Here is a 17,176-nt window from a genome sequence, read left to right as displayed (position 1 = left end):
TAACAATTGCTTTGGGTAAAAAATTGTAGACAAGACTAGAACAAAAAAAAATTCAACTTAAAATATAATAATTTGCATAAAAAGAGGGAATGTAACCCAGATGCTCTATAAGGAAAAGGTAAAAGAAGATAGAATTAATTTGAATTAAAAAAAAAAGGAAAATGAAGTATGCTTTGATTTCTTGTTGACACGATTTTTTAAAGCTATAGATTCGATTTGATTAAAACACAACCAATAGCTTTGAAAGAAGATAACAAAAATAAGTATTTTACAATTGTACTTTTAATTTAGTCTTTTTGTTTTTGTTGGTTCACACAATCTCCAGAAAACGCTTACGTACTGATGTTTGATTCACAATACTTCAAACAAAAGATAACTAGCTTTGAATAAAATAACTTTAACATCGCTTCAATACTCTTTCGGGGAAGTTAAAAGTGACAAGGTACAGTAACAAAGTTAAAAGTACTCTCTATATTAGAGCTTCCACATCAAGGACGGTAGTCGGGTCGAGCTGATTTTTAGATGGTCGAGACTGGCTCCACTCAAAAATTTGAGCTTGAATTTGAGATTTTTATCTAATTCTTTTTTTTTTTAACTCGGTTTGGTGGCTAAGTTTTCAATTCAAGCTCGATTAAAAAAGAGATCGAATAGAGTTGAGCCAAGTCGAGACTAGCAGGAGTTGTTTATTTTTTAATTTTTTAATAAAATTTAATAATTAAAAAATTAGATAAATAAAAAGTAAAAAAATCTAGATTTAATGGAATTCTTATAACTAACTACTAGACCCTTTATTGAATTAAAAAAAAATTGTAAAATTTTATATATAATTAATTTGAACTAGTTGATATTTATCCATAATAACCATATATTTTACGCCTACATAAATTACTAATACATATAGATAATATGATAGTATCATTTTATATATGGTTACTACATACTAGTATATGAAGTTATTAAATCTTACCGACTAACTATTGTATAAATTATAAAATAACTATGAAGTGTATTCAATATATAGGCACAAGTGACTAGGCTGAGTAATTAGGTTACATACTATAAATTTATTTATTCTTGAATGAATCAAATAATTAAAATTACAAAATTACAAAAACTCATTATTTTATAACCAATATATAAACTCTAGGGGTACTACCCCCACCTCTCGGGTGGACAGCCCTCGACCCTGCATAGGCGAGAGGGCAAATTGGAGCCCCAAGCGGGGACCCCCCATGGATGGATGCCCCCGTCCAGATGTTGGGGGCGAATTGGCCCCCCCAGCCGTCCTCCCCTTGTGGGCTTCAATGTGCCCGTTGTGCCCAAAACTTATTTCTAGGCCATTTTTGGACCTATAATCTATTTTTTGAGCCAATTTTGGTCCAAAATTTGTTTTAACATTTCACTTTAATTGAAATTGTATAAAATATAAAAATAAATGTTATCTCTAAATATAAATAAATCTAATAAAATTGCTAACTAATAATCCTAACCTATTACAAGTAGTACAAACTATTACACATTAATATAAAACTATTACAAATTAATCTAAAAATATTACAAATTGTCAAATAGCTTGAATGAATAACAATGTTACACCAATTAAAATACATTTAAAAAAAAAAAGAAAATAAAGGTAATCACATGTAGAAAGCATTTGAATTTTGGAGTTTCCAAGTGACATCATAAAACGTGAAAGAAAAAAAATTAGAATATGAATAATATGATGTCTCGAAAAGAAAAGAACTCCAATTAGGAAAAAATAATAAAATTCCTAACATATGTACAAACTACAAAGAATTAATTAACAAAGCTAACAAACTAATGATGGTGTATCAAAGTAACAAACTAATGATGGAGTATCAAAGTCAAATTACGACCTATGTAGATTGAGATGAAGCCTATTTTTCCAAAGTTGTCCTTACAACAATTGAATTTAAAATTAAGTTTGTCAAATAAATATAACATAATCTATTAAAAGAAAAAAAAATAATGAATTAAACGCGATTACTGCTTCCAGGTTTATCAACATCATCTTCCTCGTAGCTCTCCGCAAAGTCTACCACCTCCCAAACTTGAATTGACTTCCCTTTGATCAAGTTCTGAGTGTTTATCAAAGCCTCCATAGTATTAGGAGACAATTAACTCCGAAATAGATCTAATATGCACCTTCTGATGCTAAATGCGGACTCTAAGGCTACGAAATAAATATGGATGACCAAAATATTACGGGCTACCTCTCCAAAGACGGGATACTTGATGGCATCTACCTTCCACCAAGCTAAGATATCAAATTCTTCCACATATGGATGTAATTTTGTCGCCAAGTATCTTTCCAAGTTCGATTGATCGTCTAAATCCTTCCAAAACTCATGGAAATTGCCAACCCTCATACCTCATGCGTTTTCAGCCTATCGACTTCAGGAGGAGGCGATGTGGTGAATGGTGGAACCTTTATATTAACCCTTTGAATGCAACGAACTCATCATAAAGGGAGTCCTTAACTTATAGCACAAGTTGATTCGTCCATCCCTTCCCGCTAGTGCTTTCCAAGTTATACACCATTCCATCAATTTTGTATCGTGGGTCAAGAACAATAGCCATATGTAGCAAAACGTTGATCCTACTTACATCTCCCCAATATTTCTCATACTTAGGCCTCATGCTCAATGTCATGATCTGTAAAGTAGGATCAACACTTTAGCATATTTCATCTAATTGTTCTTTCACTTGAAAAACTTGTTGATAGTATTTATTAGATGTTACATATAAAGACCCAAAAATGGTGTATGTCACCTCATAAAAATACTCCAAAAATTCTATAAAAACTCGGATATTTTTCCAATCATAATCGTTGGGCCACTCTGATCTCTCTTCGTCTTCATCAAAGTGGCAGGGACATAATATATATTCTTATCACCCATGGCATCAAATGTCTTTCTATACTATTTGACCTTTTTCAACATCAAGAAGATTGAGTTATATCTTGTAGGAACATCAAGACACAACATCTTCTTACATTCAAAGCCCACAGTGTGATGCTCTTAACTTCTGCTTGGGATTTGGTGGAGCTTGAAGCGTTTGGACATGCGACACAACGTTACATATACCCTCCCCCCTTCAGTTCATGATAGTTAAAAATGTAGTGCACCTAGCATCCATGTAACAGTATGTAATATTTGCAATGAATAATTTTTTTTCTTTGATCAATACTATATACCATAAGTAATATATATCCCAAAACATGAGCATACTTCATAAAATTCACATGATAATTGATATCCAAAATTTACAGCACTTATCCAAAGGGTTTGTAATATAACTAATGGAGATTGTTCTCTATAAATATAGTCTGAAAATGAAATCTATTCTACTAAATTGTTGAGCTGCTCATGCAGCTTGACTATGATTTTCGAAATCGCGTCCAAAAAGCAGATAACCATAGTTATTAGTTCTTCGCCATCTCTCTGTGGACTAGTCAGTCTCATCCAATCCTCTGGGTGTTGGTTCTCTATATCCTGACACATCGTCTACAATTTTGATGAGAATGGTAATTAGAACTAATAAGTGATATTTGTTTACTAGATAAGGAGGGGAGACTCGAGCATGCATGACATTAAAAATAACATAAATGCATTGTGACATGAATATGAATATGAATATGTAAGACATGACTTGGCAAATAGCATGACATGTGCTAGACTTGAAAAATAAAGTGACTGAAATATGGACATGACGTGACTTGACTTGAGCTGAAACCGACATGAACTGAACTTGACATGAACTTGAAAACTTGTTTAGCATATACATGGTTGATTAAACATGAACATATGGATGTAACACAGGTCCTCTTGAGTCGTGTTCTTCTGCCGGTACTGCCTCTGCGCCAGCTGTTAGTACATCAATATAACTAAATTAAAACTGATTAATGTGTTTTTGGAACCACTGGTGTTGGATGCCTGACTTCGCTCTGGTAACCAGTTATTTAGATCTCATTCAAAACCTGTTGATCTTTACTTTGTCAACTTTAAAAATTTCACACCAGTTAAAATACTTTAGCGTAGAGAATGGAGTTCAACTAGGATAACACCTCATCATAGTACTTAGGGTCGCGATAAAAATAAAAAACTTCACTAACTTGAAAATATTTTTCGTGACATACTCTATACATGTGATATGGCATGACGTGTAACAACTAAACGTGTGACAGATGACATGACATAATATAGCATGTAACAAATAAGCATGTACTTGTAATAAATGACTTGGCAAGACATATTAAACATTTATAATAATCATAAATGACAAGAATATGACAATGTTGGGCTTACCACCGCACATACAATAGAGTCCATTTCTGCCAAAATTGGCCGAGTTGATGGCTTAAGGGTGGCTAGGTTTTTGTCTTCCATCAAGTATCTCTTGGGGCTGAACTTGAGTGGTGTGTCAGCCTTTGTCTTGGTCTTGGGAGGGGGAAGAAAATTCCTCAAAAAGCCTCCCTTGTTGGTGGTTTTCGGTGGGCCAAAGATGGGCCTTGCCGATGGGCTTCATTTTGGGGTTTCATTAGGCCTCTTTTGGGGTCTTGGTTGGGATTAAGCCCAAATTAGATTTTTCTTGACCCAATGTGATTACCAAGATGTAACATAGTGGCTAAGGGTGTATGGGTGAAAAATTGAGAGATAAAGTGATTAATCCAAGTGATTAAACACTTAATAAAACACTGGGCCACATAAGGTTGGAATCAAGGTTTAGGGTTTCAGACATCATGAGGGTTTTAGGGTTTTGATGGAAATCCAATGGTTTTTTGGGGTTTCAATATGGTTGAAACTCTCTTTTGGTTGATCAAAAAGTGTTTTAGGTGGTTGGAATAGTGTTTGCATAAGTGACAAGTGTCCTACTACTATTCTAATGAGTGGTTAGGAATGTGCCAAGTGTCCATCCAAAGAGTAATCCTAGTGATTCTAAGTGGATTTGGACATTCCACAAAGTGACTTGACAATTGTTTGAATCGGATGCCACTTGACAATATCTCGAGTGTTACTATTCACCCAAAAAATTGAAAAAATTATTATTGCATCATAAAATCCTAAATAATCAGACGAGTCTACTAGTGTAATTCATTTCTCAAAAATCAACTCCTAAGTGCCTCGATTAAATAAAAAGGCACTCTCGATTACTATTCATTCAGGAAAAGAAAAACGTAACATTATACCGCAAAATGCTAAATCTTCATCTGAGACTAATGGTGCAATTCGTTTTCCAACTTATACTCCTAAGTGTCTTAAATAAATAAAAAGACAACTTTGTCACATAATGGGTCGGGATCCGACTATGCTGACAGACTAAAACCTAATCGGTTTCTTAGTTCGTGAAATCTTTTCAGAATTTCTTAATGTTTCTAAGTTCTAAAGAGCTTCATCCACTGAATTTCTTGCAAGTCGTTACATGCAGCATGAACAAAGATCTTGAGCTTCTCAAACTTAGTCGGTGAAGATCTCACAAACCTCACTGCACTTCTTACTCTTGCAACCTATTCATGAATATCTTTCAAACCTTCAGTCACAATAAGATTGAAGGTACATGCATAGCATCAAACATGTAAAAACTCACCACCCAATATAGACATATTTTTCTCTATGACCTTATTCTTCATATACTCAAGTACGGTATCATTAGATGAGGCATTCTCAACCATTATTATCACCACCTGCTCCAAACTCCATTTTTTTATGGCGGACTCCCCACCTTCCCAATGGTGTAACCTTTGTGATTGACGATTAAATGAAACTTAAAAATTTTTTGTGTAACTGTCAATCACTATCTACAAAATGAGTAGTCAAATACATGTACTTCAAGTTTTGGACCAATGTCCATGTATCAGTGGTAAGACAAACTCTTTGACTCTTTAATAAATTTCTTAACAAATCATTCTCTAGGACGTATAATTTAAAAACATTCTTCACCACCGTCTGGCGAAAATGAATGTTAAACCTAGGTTTCAAGTTCTTAGCAATGGCTTGGAACCCTTCACCCTCCACAAACTAAAAGGGTAGCTCGTCTATTACGATCATACGGGCTAAATAAGTCCTACACCTTTCTGGGTCAAGCTTCACAAACTCTTTTAGCGTACTGCCCCCACTACTCCCATCCACCATCTCTTTTTATATCCAATATCCAATCTAGATTGATTCTTTGCAAGTAATGAATGTCTTATTGGACCCTTCCTACATTGTTCTTCTAAATGAATTTTCAATTGGGATGTACCATGTTATATATAGTGACATCCATAAACGACACCACAATGATTACACTTTGCTTATGGATCATTACGTCACCACCCTTTAACTTGGTAAAATGTTCCCACATGATGGATTCGAACTAGTGCTAATGGGGTACGGGTAGGGATAGGAATAGGGGAAACCTCAAAATAAAATAGGTTAGAGGTTTCATAATGAGCCCCTAACTTGAAACCCTAAATTAGGTTAGGTTAGGGGTTCAAATTGAACCTTTACATTATTTAAAGTCTCAGATTTAACACCCTAAAATCATCTAGGGGTTTGGAGTTTAGGGTTTTGGATTTAAGCACTAAATTTCTCCCAAAACAAACTGTCAAAACATCACCAAAATTCAAACACTAATCAAACTCCATAGCATCTAAAACACAACTCCATCCTCTATTTAAACAATCAATCTTCCATTGAAACAATCTCGACAAAGTTATAAACGGATTTCAAAATTTTTAAGCACATTGAGTTTCAGTTTCAAGATACTTACAACAAGGGTTTCGGTGACAACAAGTGAGAAATACGAGAAAGGTTGAGTCTGAGAGAGAGGGGTGACAAGTCTGAGAGTGAGAGTGAGAGAGGCGAGATATTAGGGAGAATTAACCCTTTTAATGAAATGACGTCGTTGGAAACGACGTCGTTTCATTACAAATCTTATTTTTTCAATATATATATATATATATATATATATATATATATATATATATATACTAGGTCAGACAAATGGGTCAAAACCTGAGCGGGCCTAGGCCCAGCCCGACACCTATAGCTCGGATGTTTGAGAATGTGGGCGGATGTTCGCATGCACGTTGTGTGTAGGTGGATGCCCCCGTTTGCCCCAGACAGATGAGTGGGTCAAGTAGGTGATATGTGAGGGCCCGCCCTCCCACCCCTAAATTAAACCCTTCATTAAATTATAAGATTATAAGAATTTTATAAATATATTCTTATATTGTTCGTACATTGTAGTATATGGAACTAAGTCCTGCATGCTAAGTATTATACATATAATAAAAATAGTTACTATAATGTAATCACTTAAGTACTTATTTAACTAACGTATAACTATGGACTATATTCAATATTTATGCATAAATGACTAGACATAAGTAAATGGGTTATATGTAGATATTTAATTATAAAGGTTACTATACTTTTATTATTAAATTTAATATGTACATAAGCATATCTACATATATAAGAATATTAATATGTAGGAATACATTATATATATAGTCAACGATGTATGGATGAGCTCTAATTGAGTCAAGAGAACAAGTCTAGTTGGGTATAAACGAGTGAATCTTAACGTGCCTTAATGGATTATGTGTCATATATTAATGGAGCAAGTTTCTGTTTTTGCAATCTAGCTTTTTCTCTTCACGCATCAAGCTCGGTTCAAGTTTCGCCGAGTGATTATTGGCCAAACAATCGTATGAACTTGTGTTGACGAACCGCCTTAGGTAACATTCTCTTTTGTTTTTTTTTTTTTGGTAACATCTTTCTTGACCACAAGTCGAGAAAATAGGAGACTGGTAAGTTTGGATGCACAAACTCATCTTATCGTTACAACTTTTTTAAATTCTCATACAAAAATATAATAAACAATTCAACTTTTTTAAATTTTAAAATAAAAATAATACTAAAAAGTTATATTTTATTTAAATTTCAACAAAATATCTCATCTCATCTCATCTCATCTCATCTGCACTCTTTATCCAAACCCACCTGGCAATTAAATTCTGTTTCCCATCGACTTTTATTTCATACATTGTATCGCTTCATTTTGGAGTGTTTGTCTTGACAACCTTTCCCTCCTTCTATTATGTTTATAATTTTATTTTGCCAAAAGAAAAAAAAAAATTATTGGTGAGAGAAGGCAAAGTAGTTTATATATCCTCGCTTGAGTTCCTCATTTAAGCAAAACCGATTCTATTTTTTTTCTTTCACGCATTCCACCAAACAAGTCGGGACATTTGATACCATCTTACCTTTACGTAACCTTATACGGCTTATGATACTTTAAAAAAACATACAATATTATTTTTTGAAAAAAAAAATTAGAATTCTATTTATAAGATTCAGAATATAAGAAATATAAATACATAAAATAGGTCTCATAATATTTATTGAGTATTTAATGTTGTCTGAATTAATTATTCGAACAAATATAATACTGTAGAATCTATTTCATATGCATTCCTGTCTTTTACTTTAAACCCTAAAATTCAAAAAGGATCTTGAAAAACAAATTAAACACATGTACCATAAGCCAAGAATACATAATGATAAGGGCTACGGGTGTTATTGGACATCTTCTACTTGAGTTAAGTTGAGATGAAAGTTGAAAGTTGAATAAAATATTATTAAAATATATTTTTTTAATATATATATATTAAAAAAAATTATAAAAATATCATATAATTTTCAAAGAGTAGTGCTACTGGACATCTTCTACTGCACCTCGTAATCAAAGGATGCATTTAGATGTTGAATTGAGTTTAATTGAGTTGAGTTGAGTTAAGATGAAAGTTGAATAAAATATTATTAAGATATTATTTTTTAATATTATTATTATTTTAGAATTTAAAAAAGTTGAATTGTTTATTATATTTTGTATTAAAATTTAAAAAAATTATAATAATTAGATAAGATGAGTTGAGATGAATTTGAGATCCAAACTGACCGAAAGTCTCCATTGATACGTTAAGAGAGTCTACATCATATATACTCTTGTCGTGACCACCACATAGTAATATATATTTTATTAAAAATAATATATTTAAATTAAAAGGACGTCCGTAAATATAAAAAGAGGAATATTGAAACTTTAGGTTTCTCTATCTCTTTTATATTTGTGTTTTAAATTTTTTAAATTTTTATAATAAATCACGTGGCATCCTGAGAGTTTACAAATTTTGTGTATTTTCAAGAGGAGGTCCCAATTATATATGCATTTTGTTTTTTCCTAATCTCCAATTTCTTTATATTTATTTTTCTGACTCGATATTTATTCTTGATTTGTTTTCTAAATAATTTTTTAATCCGATGTGATGCCACCTCGCATATATATCATGAATTGACGTGTCTATGGGTAATTTTGGCAATTGCTACGACTCAGTTGCAGAGGATAGGTCATTATATAAGGGAAGAACCATTTTAGTTCAAGAAGAAAAGCTCATGATGGACCAAAATATCCTTGTCTTAATTACTTGGATAGCCTGATTATAGGCATCTTTATAACCAGGTAACTTAGATATAGAGTAATGCTATTTATTATTATTTTTTTTTTTTACCATCATCTTCTAACGTGGCGATAAATGATTGGAAAATGATTTATTTATGTATTATTTATCATCCAGTCATTGAATGCCATATAAGGAGATATTATAATTGTAGAATATTTAGATCTTTTTTATGAAAATTAGTAGGTACCACATCTCGGTACTTTTCAACTATATAATAACGAGTAATGTTAGGTATAAGTTTCAAATAGATAAATCTAGTATAGACTCTTTTATAAATTCGATAGTTTGAAAAATTGTACAAAAAAATATTATTTTAGTGTATTCTAATGCCATAAAAAAATTAAAAATTTATTATATAAAAATATTGATACAAATAAATTTATAAATTGAGATTTTATATAATATGTATTTTTATTAAAATATTTTTTTAAATAGATTTTTTATGTTATTATAGAGAGAGAGAGAGAGAGAGAGAGAGAGAAGTTCGTTAGGTGATGAGGTGCGTGAATAAAAAGCTGGAATTCAGAGCGTTCGCACGATACAGTGTGGCGTAAAAGCATTAGTTTCCTTCATCAACGGCCTTCTGTGTTCCTGTAAAGCAAAAGCAAAGCTCTCTTTTTTCTTCGAATTCCTGTCTTTAGTAAATTCCTCAATCATATATTTTTTAAAGATTTGTAGGTGAAATCACTTTCCTATCACATCATTATTTGTTGTTTAGTTTAGGTTGTCCTGTCCTACCGTCTTGATTATTGATGTATGGTTTGTTTGGATATACGTATAGTTTTAAAATTCTCATCTTATCTTAAATATAATTTAAATATACATATTTTTAAATTAATTATTATAATTTTTTAAACTAATCATTACAACTTTCTCAAATTTTTAAATAAAAAATAAAAATCAATTCAACATTTTTAAATCTTCAAACAAAAATAATATTATAAAAATAATATTATAATAATATTTTAATTTTATAATATTTTTTATTTAACTTTTTATTTTTCATTTTTCATAACTTGAAAAATACTCGATTCAAATTATCTCACTATTATTTACAAATTATCTTATTATTATTTAAAAAATTCTCATTCCATTTCACAATCTAAACCAACCTTTAGATTTGGTTTCGTACTACATTAATGAATAGACACACGAGAAAACTGACATGATCTTTTGTAAGATTCCAACAAATAAGTTATATGACAAAATGACATAATCCCAATTATTAAAAACTATTAAATGTATATATATATATATAAATTATAATAAAAAGATGAATTGAAAATAATTTTCAATTCAAACTGAGCCTAATTCTTTCTTGTTGGACTTGGTTTGGTTTTTCAATAAATTGTCTGTTTCGATTTGTTTTTCACGGTTTTTTGTGAGAGAGGAATATTGCATGAAATTAATTATATAATTATAATAAAATTATATTTATAATATGATATATTACATCAAATCTATCCATTTTTTAATTTATTTTTATAAAATTTATATCTAAAGCGTGCGCCCACATACATACATATATATATATATATATAACAGTAATATTTTTTGAGCATACACCTAAATATAGAGAAGTTGGGGTTGGGAGGTGGGGTCAGATTAAGATCGCGTGGATTTATATTTGGTAATTCATTTATTGTCGGCTAAAACAATAATCCAATCTCGTTAATTCCCTCCATTACTTCTCCCTCCTCTGTTCCCACTCTCGAGCTCAGCCTATTAACCTCTGCAACATCCCAAACTATATCTCTCTCTCTCTCTCTCTCTCTCGATACAAGATCTTTCAAGTCATGTCTTCCTTATCTCCAACTCAGAGTTATAAACAGGAAGGTATGATGCAGCTTTTTTTCTTCTGTTATTTTATTTAAAATAGTTCAATATTTCTCTGTTTTCCATGTCTGTAATTTATCTTTCTCTCCATCTTTTCCCCACAAACACACACATTTGATGGGTGATCTGTAAGAGATTGACACGATTGTGTGAAATACGTGCATGCAGGAGTTGATGGGCATATTATACCTACAGATCAGAACGTTCTGCAGAAACATGTTGCATTCTTCGATAGGAACCATGACGGTTTAGTTTATCCTTGGGAAACTTTTCGAGGTTCATCAACACCCCCAAAAACACCTCAATATATGTCTGTGTGTGTATGTGTATTTGGTTTTCTTCTTTTTTCTCTTCTGAGTTCTGAGAAGTTTTAACGGGTTTTTACTGGGATTTGGTTTTTCTTTTTTCAGGATTTCGTGCAATTGGCAGTGGTATTCTTCTGTCCTCCGTGGCTGCCTTCTTCATCAACTTTTCTCTCAGCCGCTCAACGCGTCCTGTGATTCTCTCTCTCTCTCTCTCTGATATTTTGTTTGTGGTTAAGGACTTTTGGGTTATTTTGTTTTATCCCTTAGCGTACTTCCATTAAATTTCAGAAAAAACTTTCAATGGTTCGAAATATTTCTCATACAACTCATTCTAGAGTGGACTTTTGTTGCCATTTGGATCCACTTTAGAACGAGTTGTAGAACACATGGTACACATCAAAAATTTATAAATGAGCTGACAATTTGACACAAATCATAGGCTTGCTTTTGAGATTGAGGTCTTTGTTTGTGTTGCTTTTTTTTTTTTACTTTATCCGTTCACTTATTTATTTTCTGGGGTAAATTATCTACTAGTTGTCAAAATTAAACTTATTTGAAAAAAAAAAAAAAAACAGAGAGAGAGAGAGAGAGAGAGAGAGAAGAAAGTTTGCCTCGATCTGCAAATATACCGAGTCTATGGGTCAGTACATAGCGTCTTCTATTGTTATTTTCCAAGATGGAGGAAAGCACTGTTAACACGTTGTTCTTGTGCTTTAAATTGATTCCAATTTCAAGGTTTCAAGAGATCCACTCTTGTCTCCTTTTACACTGCTAGCTCTTTGTGCCTGATCATAGCCCCAGAAATTCTCTACCCCGGCCCCTTTATGACAAGGAAGCCTTAGAGAAGAATTATATTTTTGTTCTTTATTAGAGATATGTCGTTTTTTTTAATGTTCTGATCAAATTTCTATCATTTTTCATAGGCTGAAGAAAGGTACTATCCACCAGTGTTATATTCCATTGCATAGAACCAATTAAAATGTGATTGCTACTTCCCTTCCTAGAGAAAAACTCTCCTGAACTTCTAAGGCAACCTTTTGAGACACTTTTCGGACCTTGTCAATCTGTAAAGGAGTATAGCTCGATCAAATGGTTAGACTGTTAGGGTAGGATAATTTTCTTCGATGTCAGAATTATAATGCATAATGAGATATACTTTAATAAATAATAAAGTTTACAAATTTTAATGAATTGTCATGCACTTTAGATATCTTAATGTCAATGAGAAAAAGTGTTCTGATCCTTTCTTTCTGAAGTTGTATCACCAAATACTTTCTGTTCTACACTAAATGAATGATGATCAGAAATAAAAATATGAAAGTTCTTAATGAATGGCCTTCAGAGTGTTATAGGCAGTAAATTTTAACTACTAAAAGTAGCTTGAAGGGTATTTAATCTGCATTTTGTTGGTTTATTTGCTCCAAATGTTCTTCACTTACCATCATTGATCTGATTTCCGCGTGGTGCAGGGGAAATTTCCTTCTCTTCTGTTTCCAATTGAGGTTAACAACGTTCAGAGAGCCAAACATGGGAGCGACTCTGGTGTCTATGACACTGAAGGAAGGTATATGCTATGTTAATGCATGAGAATTCGATTTATTCTTTTAAATGTTAGTGCTAATGGGAGGATTTGATGACGGCCAATTATTACTAGGGATCTTGCTGATTCTGAAGGTAGCTTGCTTAACAATTTGTTTTGTAATTGGTGATCTCTTGATCTAACCTTGGTTGTTCATCTGATTTTTGTAAGTCGGTTGCTTGTGGGTACTGGATTTTCTGTTCATAGGACCCTCTAAACGGAAAAATGCATGTAGCCAGGGCTACTTGCATGTTTTTCCTTCTTTTTTTTTTTTTTTTTTTTTTTTAATTAATTGAAAATAAATATAAAATACAATAAAACTGAAAATGTAGTTTTCTTCTGCTGTGTAAATTTCTTCTGAATTTGACTGGTGTTTGGATCCCAGTTAATTCCAGTTTGTCTTTAATATTTTGAGGTACAATTACCTGTTTGTTTGTGTAATGGATTTTTTGGAGGTACAACTGGATTTGAGACCAGGAAAAAATTAAAGTCGAAAAAAGAGAAGCTGCAGCTTGCTTTGTTGCAGAGAATGAATTCATTTTAGGGAAGGGTCTAAACAACTGAACCTATATAGTACATGCAGATCAATTTGTTAAGTTGCTGTTTTTGGGTTTCTGCTTTTGAAGTCTACCATTGCTGACCTTTGGTATCCTCAGGTCAGGGTGGTAAATTTCTTAATTAAAAGCCTGTCAGAAAAACACTGAAAACTTGATTGATCAAATATTCATGAGACACTGCATTTTCACTAAATCAAGTTGCCAGCCCCCCACCCCCCAAAAAGAACCACATTTGAGGTTATTCAATTCAAACTGCATGCCATGGTGGACTGGCATGGATGGAGTTGATGAATCAACCTGAATCCTCAATTCTGATAGATCTTATTCCATGGTGTACAACAGTATAATCGGGTTCTCTTGTGAGGCTTGTCATCTAAATTCTATTTTTAAATCAATCTTCTAGGTTTGTTCCTTTAAAGTTTGAAGAAATTTTCAGCAAGCATGCTCATACACACCCCAATTCTCTAACATCAGATGAACTCATGGAAATGCTGAAGGCTAACAGGGTACCAAAGGACTACGGAGGCTGGTAGAATTTTCTATGTGATTTTTTAACTGGGTAACTTTGAGCTTTTTTTTCTTAAAAGATAAGTAATAGACCTGGGAATCTATTGCAGGCTTGCTAGCTGGACAGAGTGGAAGGTCCTATATATTCTGTGCAAGGACAAGAATGGTTTGCTGCAGAAGGAAAAAATCAAAGCTGCTTATGATGGAACTTTGTTTGAGCAGATGGAGAAGGAAAGAACATTGGCTAAAAAGAATGCGTAATCTAACTAGCATCTGAAAATATGGATTTCATAAAATAATATTTTTGAATACTTGGTTCTCATATATACCTTGTACTAGATGTGTGAAGCAATTAAGTTATACTGGCACATTTTTTTTTCAACTTTTTGATGCAGTGTTGTGTAGCTAAATGCATACCGGAATGCTCATCCGATCTTCTGGCAGCTTGGTTACAGCTTGGTTACTGATTCAACGATGTAGTTTTAATGTTTGTGTCATTGGTTCAATTGTGGAGGTGTTTGATAAGTTCTGGAACTGAAAATTAGTTCAAGTTGGTTGTGTATCTTAATGTATTGCATAAGCCATATGGCATATTTATTACATATTCGAGGATGTATGGAATAATTTGAACTACAATGGGGACAAGTTGGATCATCAGCAGAGGTGGAAGAGAGTTGGCAGAATGTCTGCAGAGGCAGACTTTCCAGCAGACATTCCAATTACAAGCTCAGGATCTGAAATTTCCTATGGACCATTTGGTATTGAATGGTGTTTTATGGTGTATTGTTCTTGGTTTTCAAGTAGAAGAAAACAAGAGTAACATGAAAATTTATTAACTAAGTTCTTCATCCTGCAATTGCATGTGTCTGACTGATGCAAGTTAATCTTACAAATCCCAAGATGTTATTTTGGTTCATCCCAGGATATTGACTTGCTTTCAGCTTCCTTTTTTCTCTAAAACTGGGCCAAGTCATGACAGAGTGGTGGAGCAACTAAAATCTTAAGAACTTGAAATATAGTTGAAATGCTTAGGTATATATAGAAGAAAAACTCTATTTATCATCCCTACACCTCACATTAACATGGGATTTATCATTTTTGCCCTTATATTTTTTCAATATTGTACTTGCAAAAAAATCTTTCAAAAGGGCATCCAACTGGTATGTAGGCATCTTTCTCCTCTTTTTCTTTATCATTTTCTTGCAGTAGAAAGGGGAGATTTCATCTTCGGAACTCATGCAAGAGATATGGGGGTTGAAGGCATTGGAGCAAAGCCACTTGAATGTGGGGCTATTCAACTCAATTGCTTAATCAAACAAAACAAACAGAGCCTTAGGCTAACATGGTCGGGTCCGTCAAAACAAAAAAACAAACCCAGTAAGGCCCCAACCCAACCATATCATTGTAGAAACGTAACAGTCCATCAACTTGGACCGTTTGAAATCGACAAACCAGAGTGAAAGCTCTCCACTTTCTGTTTTCAAGCTGATAAATCAACTTCAAAGCTAATTTCTACACAAACATTTTCGTCCATTTAAATTTCATTCCTATCTTTAGTCTTAGTCTTGTTGTTGTTGTTATTATTATTTTCTAGAAACTGTTCTTTTTACTTTTTTTTTTTTTTTTTTCCCTTCCAATAGCTAGAACAGTGAAGAGCACCTATTGCAAAATAAGAGTATCTCAAATAATCTGTGAATAATAATAAAATAATTTGTGAATTATAGTGAAATATTAGTGAATAGTAATGAAGTATTATGAAAATATTAAAGAACGATTGTATTACCAAACATACCCTAAATCAATGTCAATTTCATTGATGGAGAAAAAAAATTAACGAATAGAGAGTTTTAATTAACAAAGAGTGCCCACTTTTAATCTGATTCTAATGAATAGGTTTCATAGATATTCGCCACGTGTCAACGGGTCCAAATCATCGTATAGTTCACTAGTTTAGCATGTCTTATCCTTAACTCTGCTTGTATTAAGTGTAACTTCCATATATGAAAATAACACCACTCAGTGCTTTTATCTCTTCAAGTGATAACATTGATTGGGTGTCCACTCTTTTGTGAGAATTTGAACTTGTACACACAAATAAAGGTGCAAATCGATCGGTCTGGTCCGGTTTGGTCAGGTCTGGCGATGGACTGAATATTTTTTGTCTATCATTTTTCCATTTAAATGATTTCACATGGACCAAAAAGTTACAATTTGTGTGTTGTAACTTACGATATTAATCAACTCTTATGTATAGTTCATTTGCGCAAGACCTGTATGGTTATGAATATGCTATAACTGGATCATATCATTTATTCATCAAATTTCTTAACAATTATTGTTCTTAGAATGAAATAAAATACAAATATTTCACTTATTGAACAATGATTAATGGTCGGTCTGAAACCCTGACATCATCCTTGGGGTGATCTCGTAGTTCGTTGTTAAGAGTATATACAAACAATTAAATATACATATTTCCATCAACTTAAATTTTTAGAACAAGTAGTGATTTCACATAGTATTATAACAGATGTTTTGAGTTTAAATCATGACTCTACACTCTATTCTATTTAATTAAGCATTCCACGTGTTGAGCCCACACGTGAGGGGGAGGGAGTGTTAATAATATAATATAAATAATTAAATCTACGTCTTCTCATCACTTTTAAACTTTGAGGACAAGTAATGATTTCACATTTGTAATACTCACACCTTACTTTATCAAGATTGGAACTTAATTTTTATTTGGCGAAAGGCCTACTAAGGGGTTGTGGACATATTAAGTAATTATCAAAACAAATTAAGACATCTCATGACAGAAGGAAAGAAATATGACACAAATAATGGAATTTTCATCTTCCGT

General features: G+C 32.6%; 1 protein-coding gene across 1 annotated transcript; it reads left to right on the top strand.

Moving 5' to 3' along the window:
* Nucleotides 1-11,171: 11,171 nt before the first annotated feature.
* On the top strand, nucleotides 11,172-15,153 carry LOC121257690 (probable peroxygenase 4). The gene is made up of 7 exons (XM_041158846.1): nucleotides 11,172-11,365; nucleotides 11,534-11,641; nucleotides 11,776-11,861; nucleotides 13,140-13,234; nucleotides 14,210-14,335; nucleotides 14,424-14,570; nucleotides 14,709-15,153. The coding sequence occupies exons 1-7, from the start codon at nucleotides 11,326-11,328 to the stop codon at nucleotides 14,716-14,718; spliced, it is 612 nt and encodes a 203-aa protein (XP_041014780.1). The 5' UTR covers nucleotides 11,172-11,325; the 3' UTR covers nucleotides 14,719-15,153.
* Nucleotides 15,154-17,176: the final 2,023 nt, after the last annotated feature.

Source organism: Juglans microcarpa x Juglans regia, chromosome 3S (assembly GCF_004785595.1).
Source record: "Juglans microcarpa x Juglans regia isolate MS1-56 chromosome 3S, Jm3101_v1.0, whole genome shotgun sequence".
Taxonomy (NCBI): Eukaryota; Viridiplantae; Streptophyta; class Magnoliopsida; order Fagales; family Juglandaceae; genus Juglans; species Juglans microcarpa x Juglans regia.
Note: the sequence above shows the minus strand (reverse complement) of the source record. Positions and strands in the feature narration are given on the sequence as shown.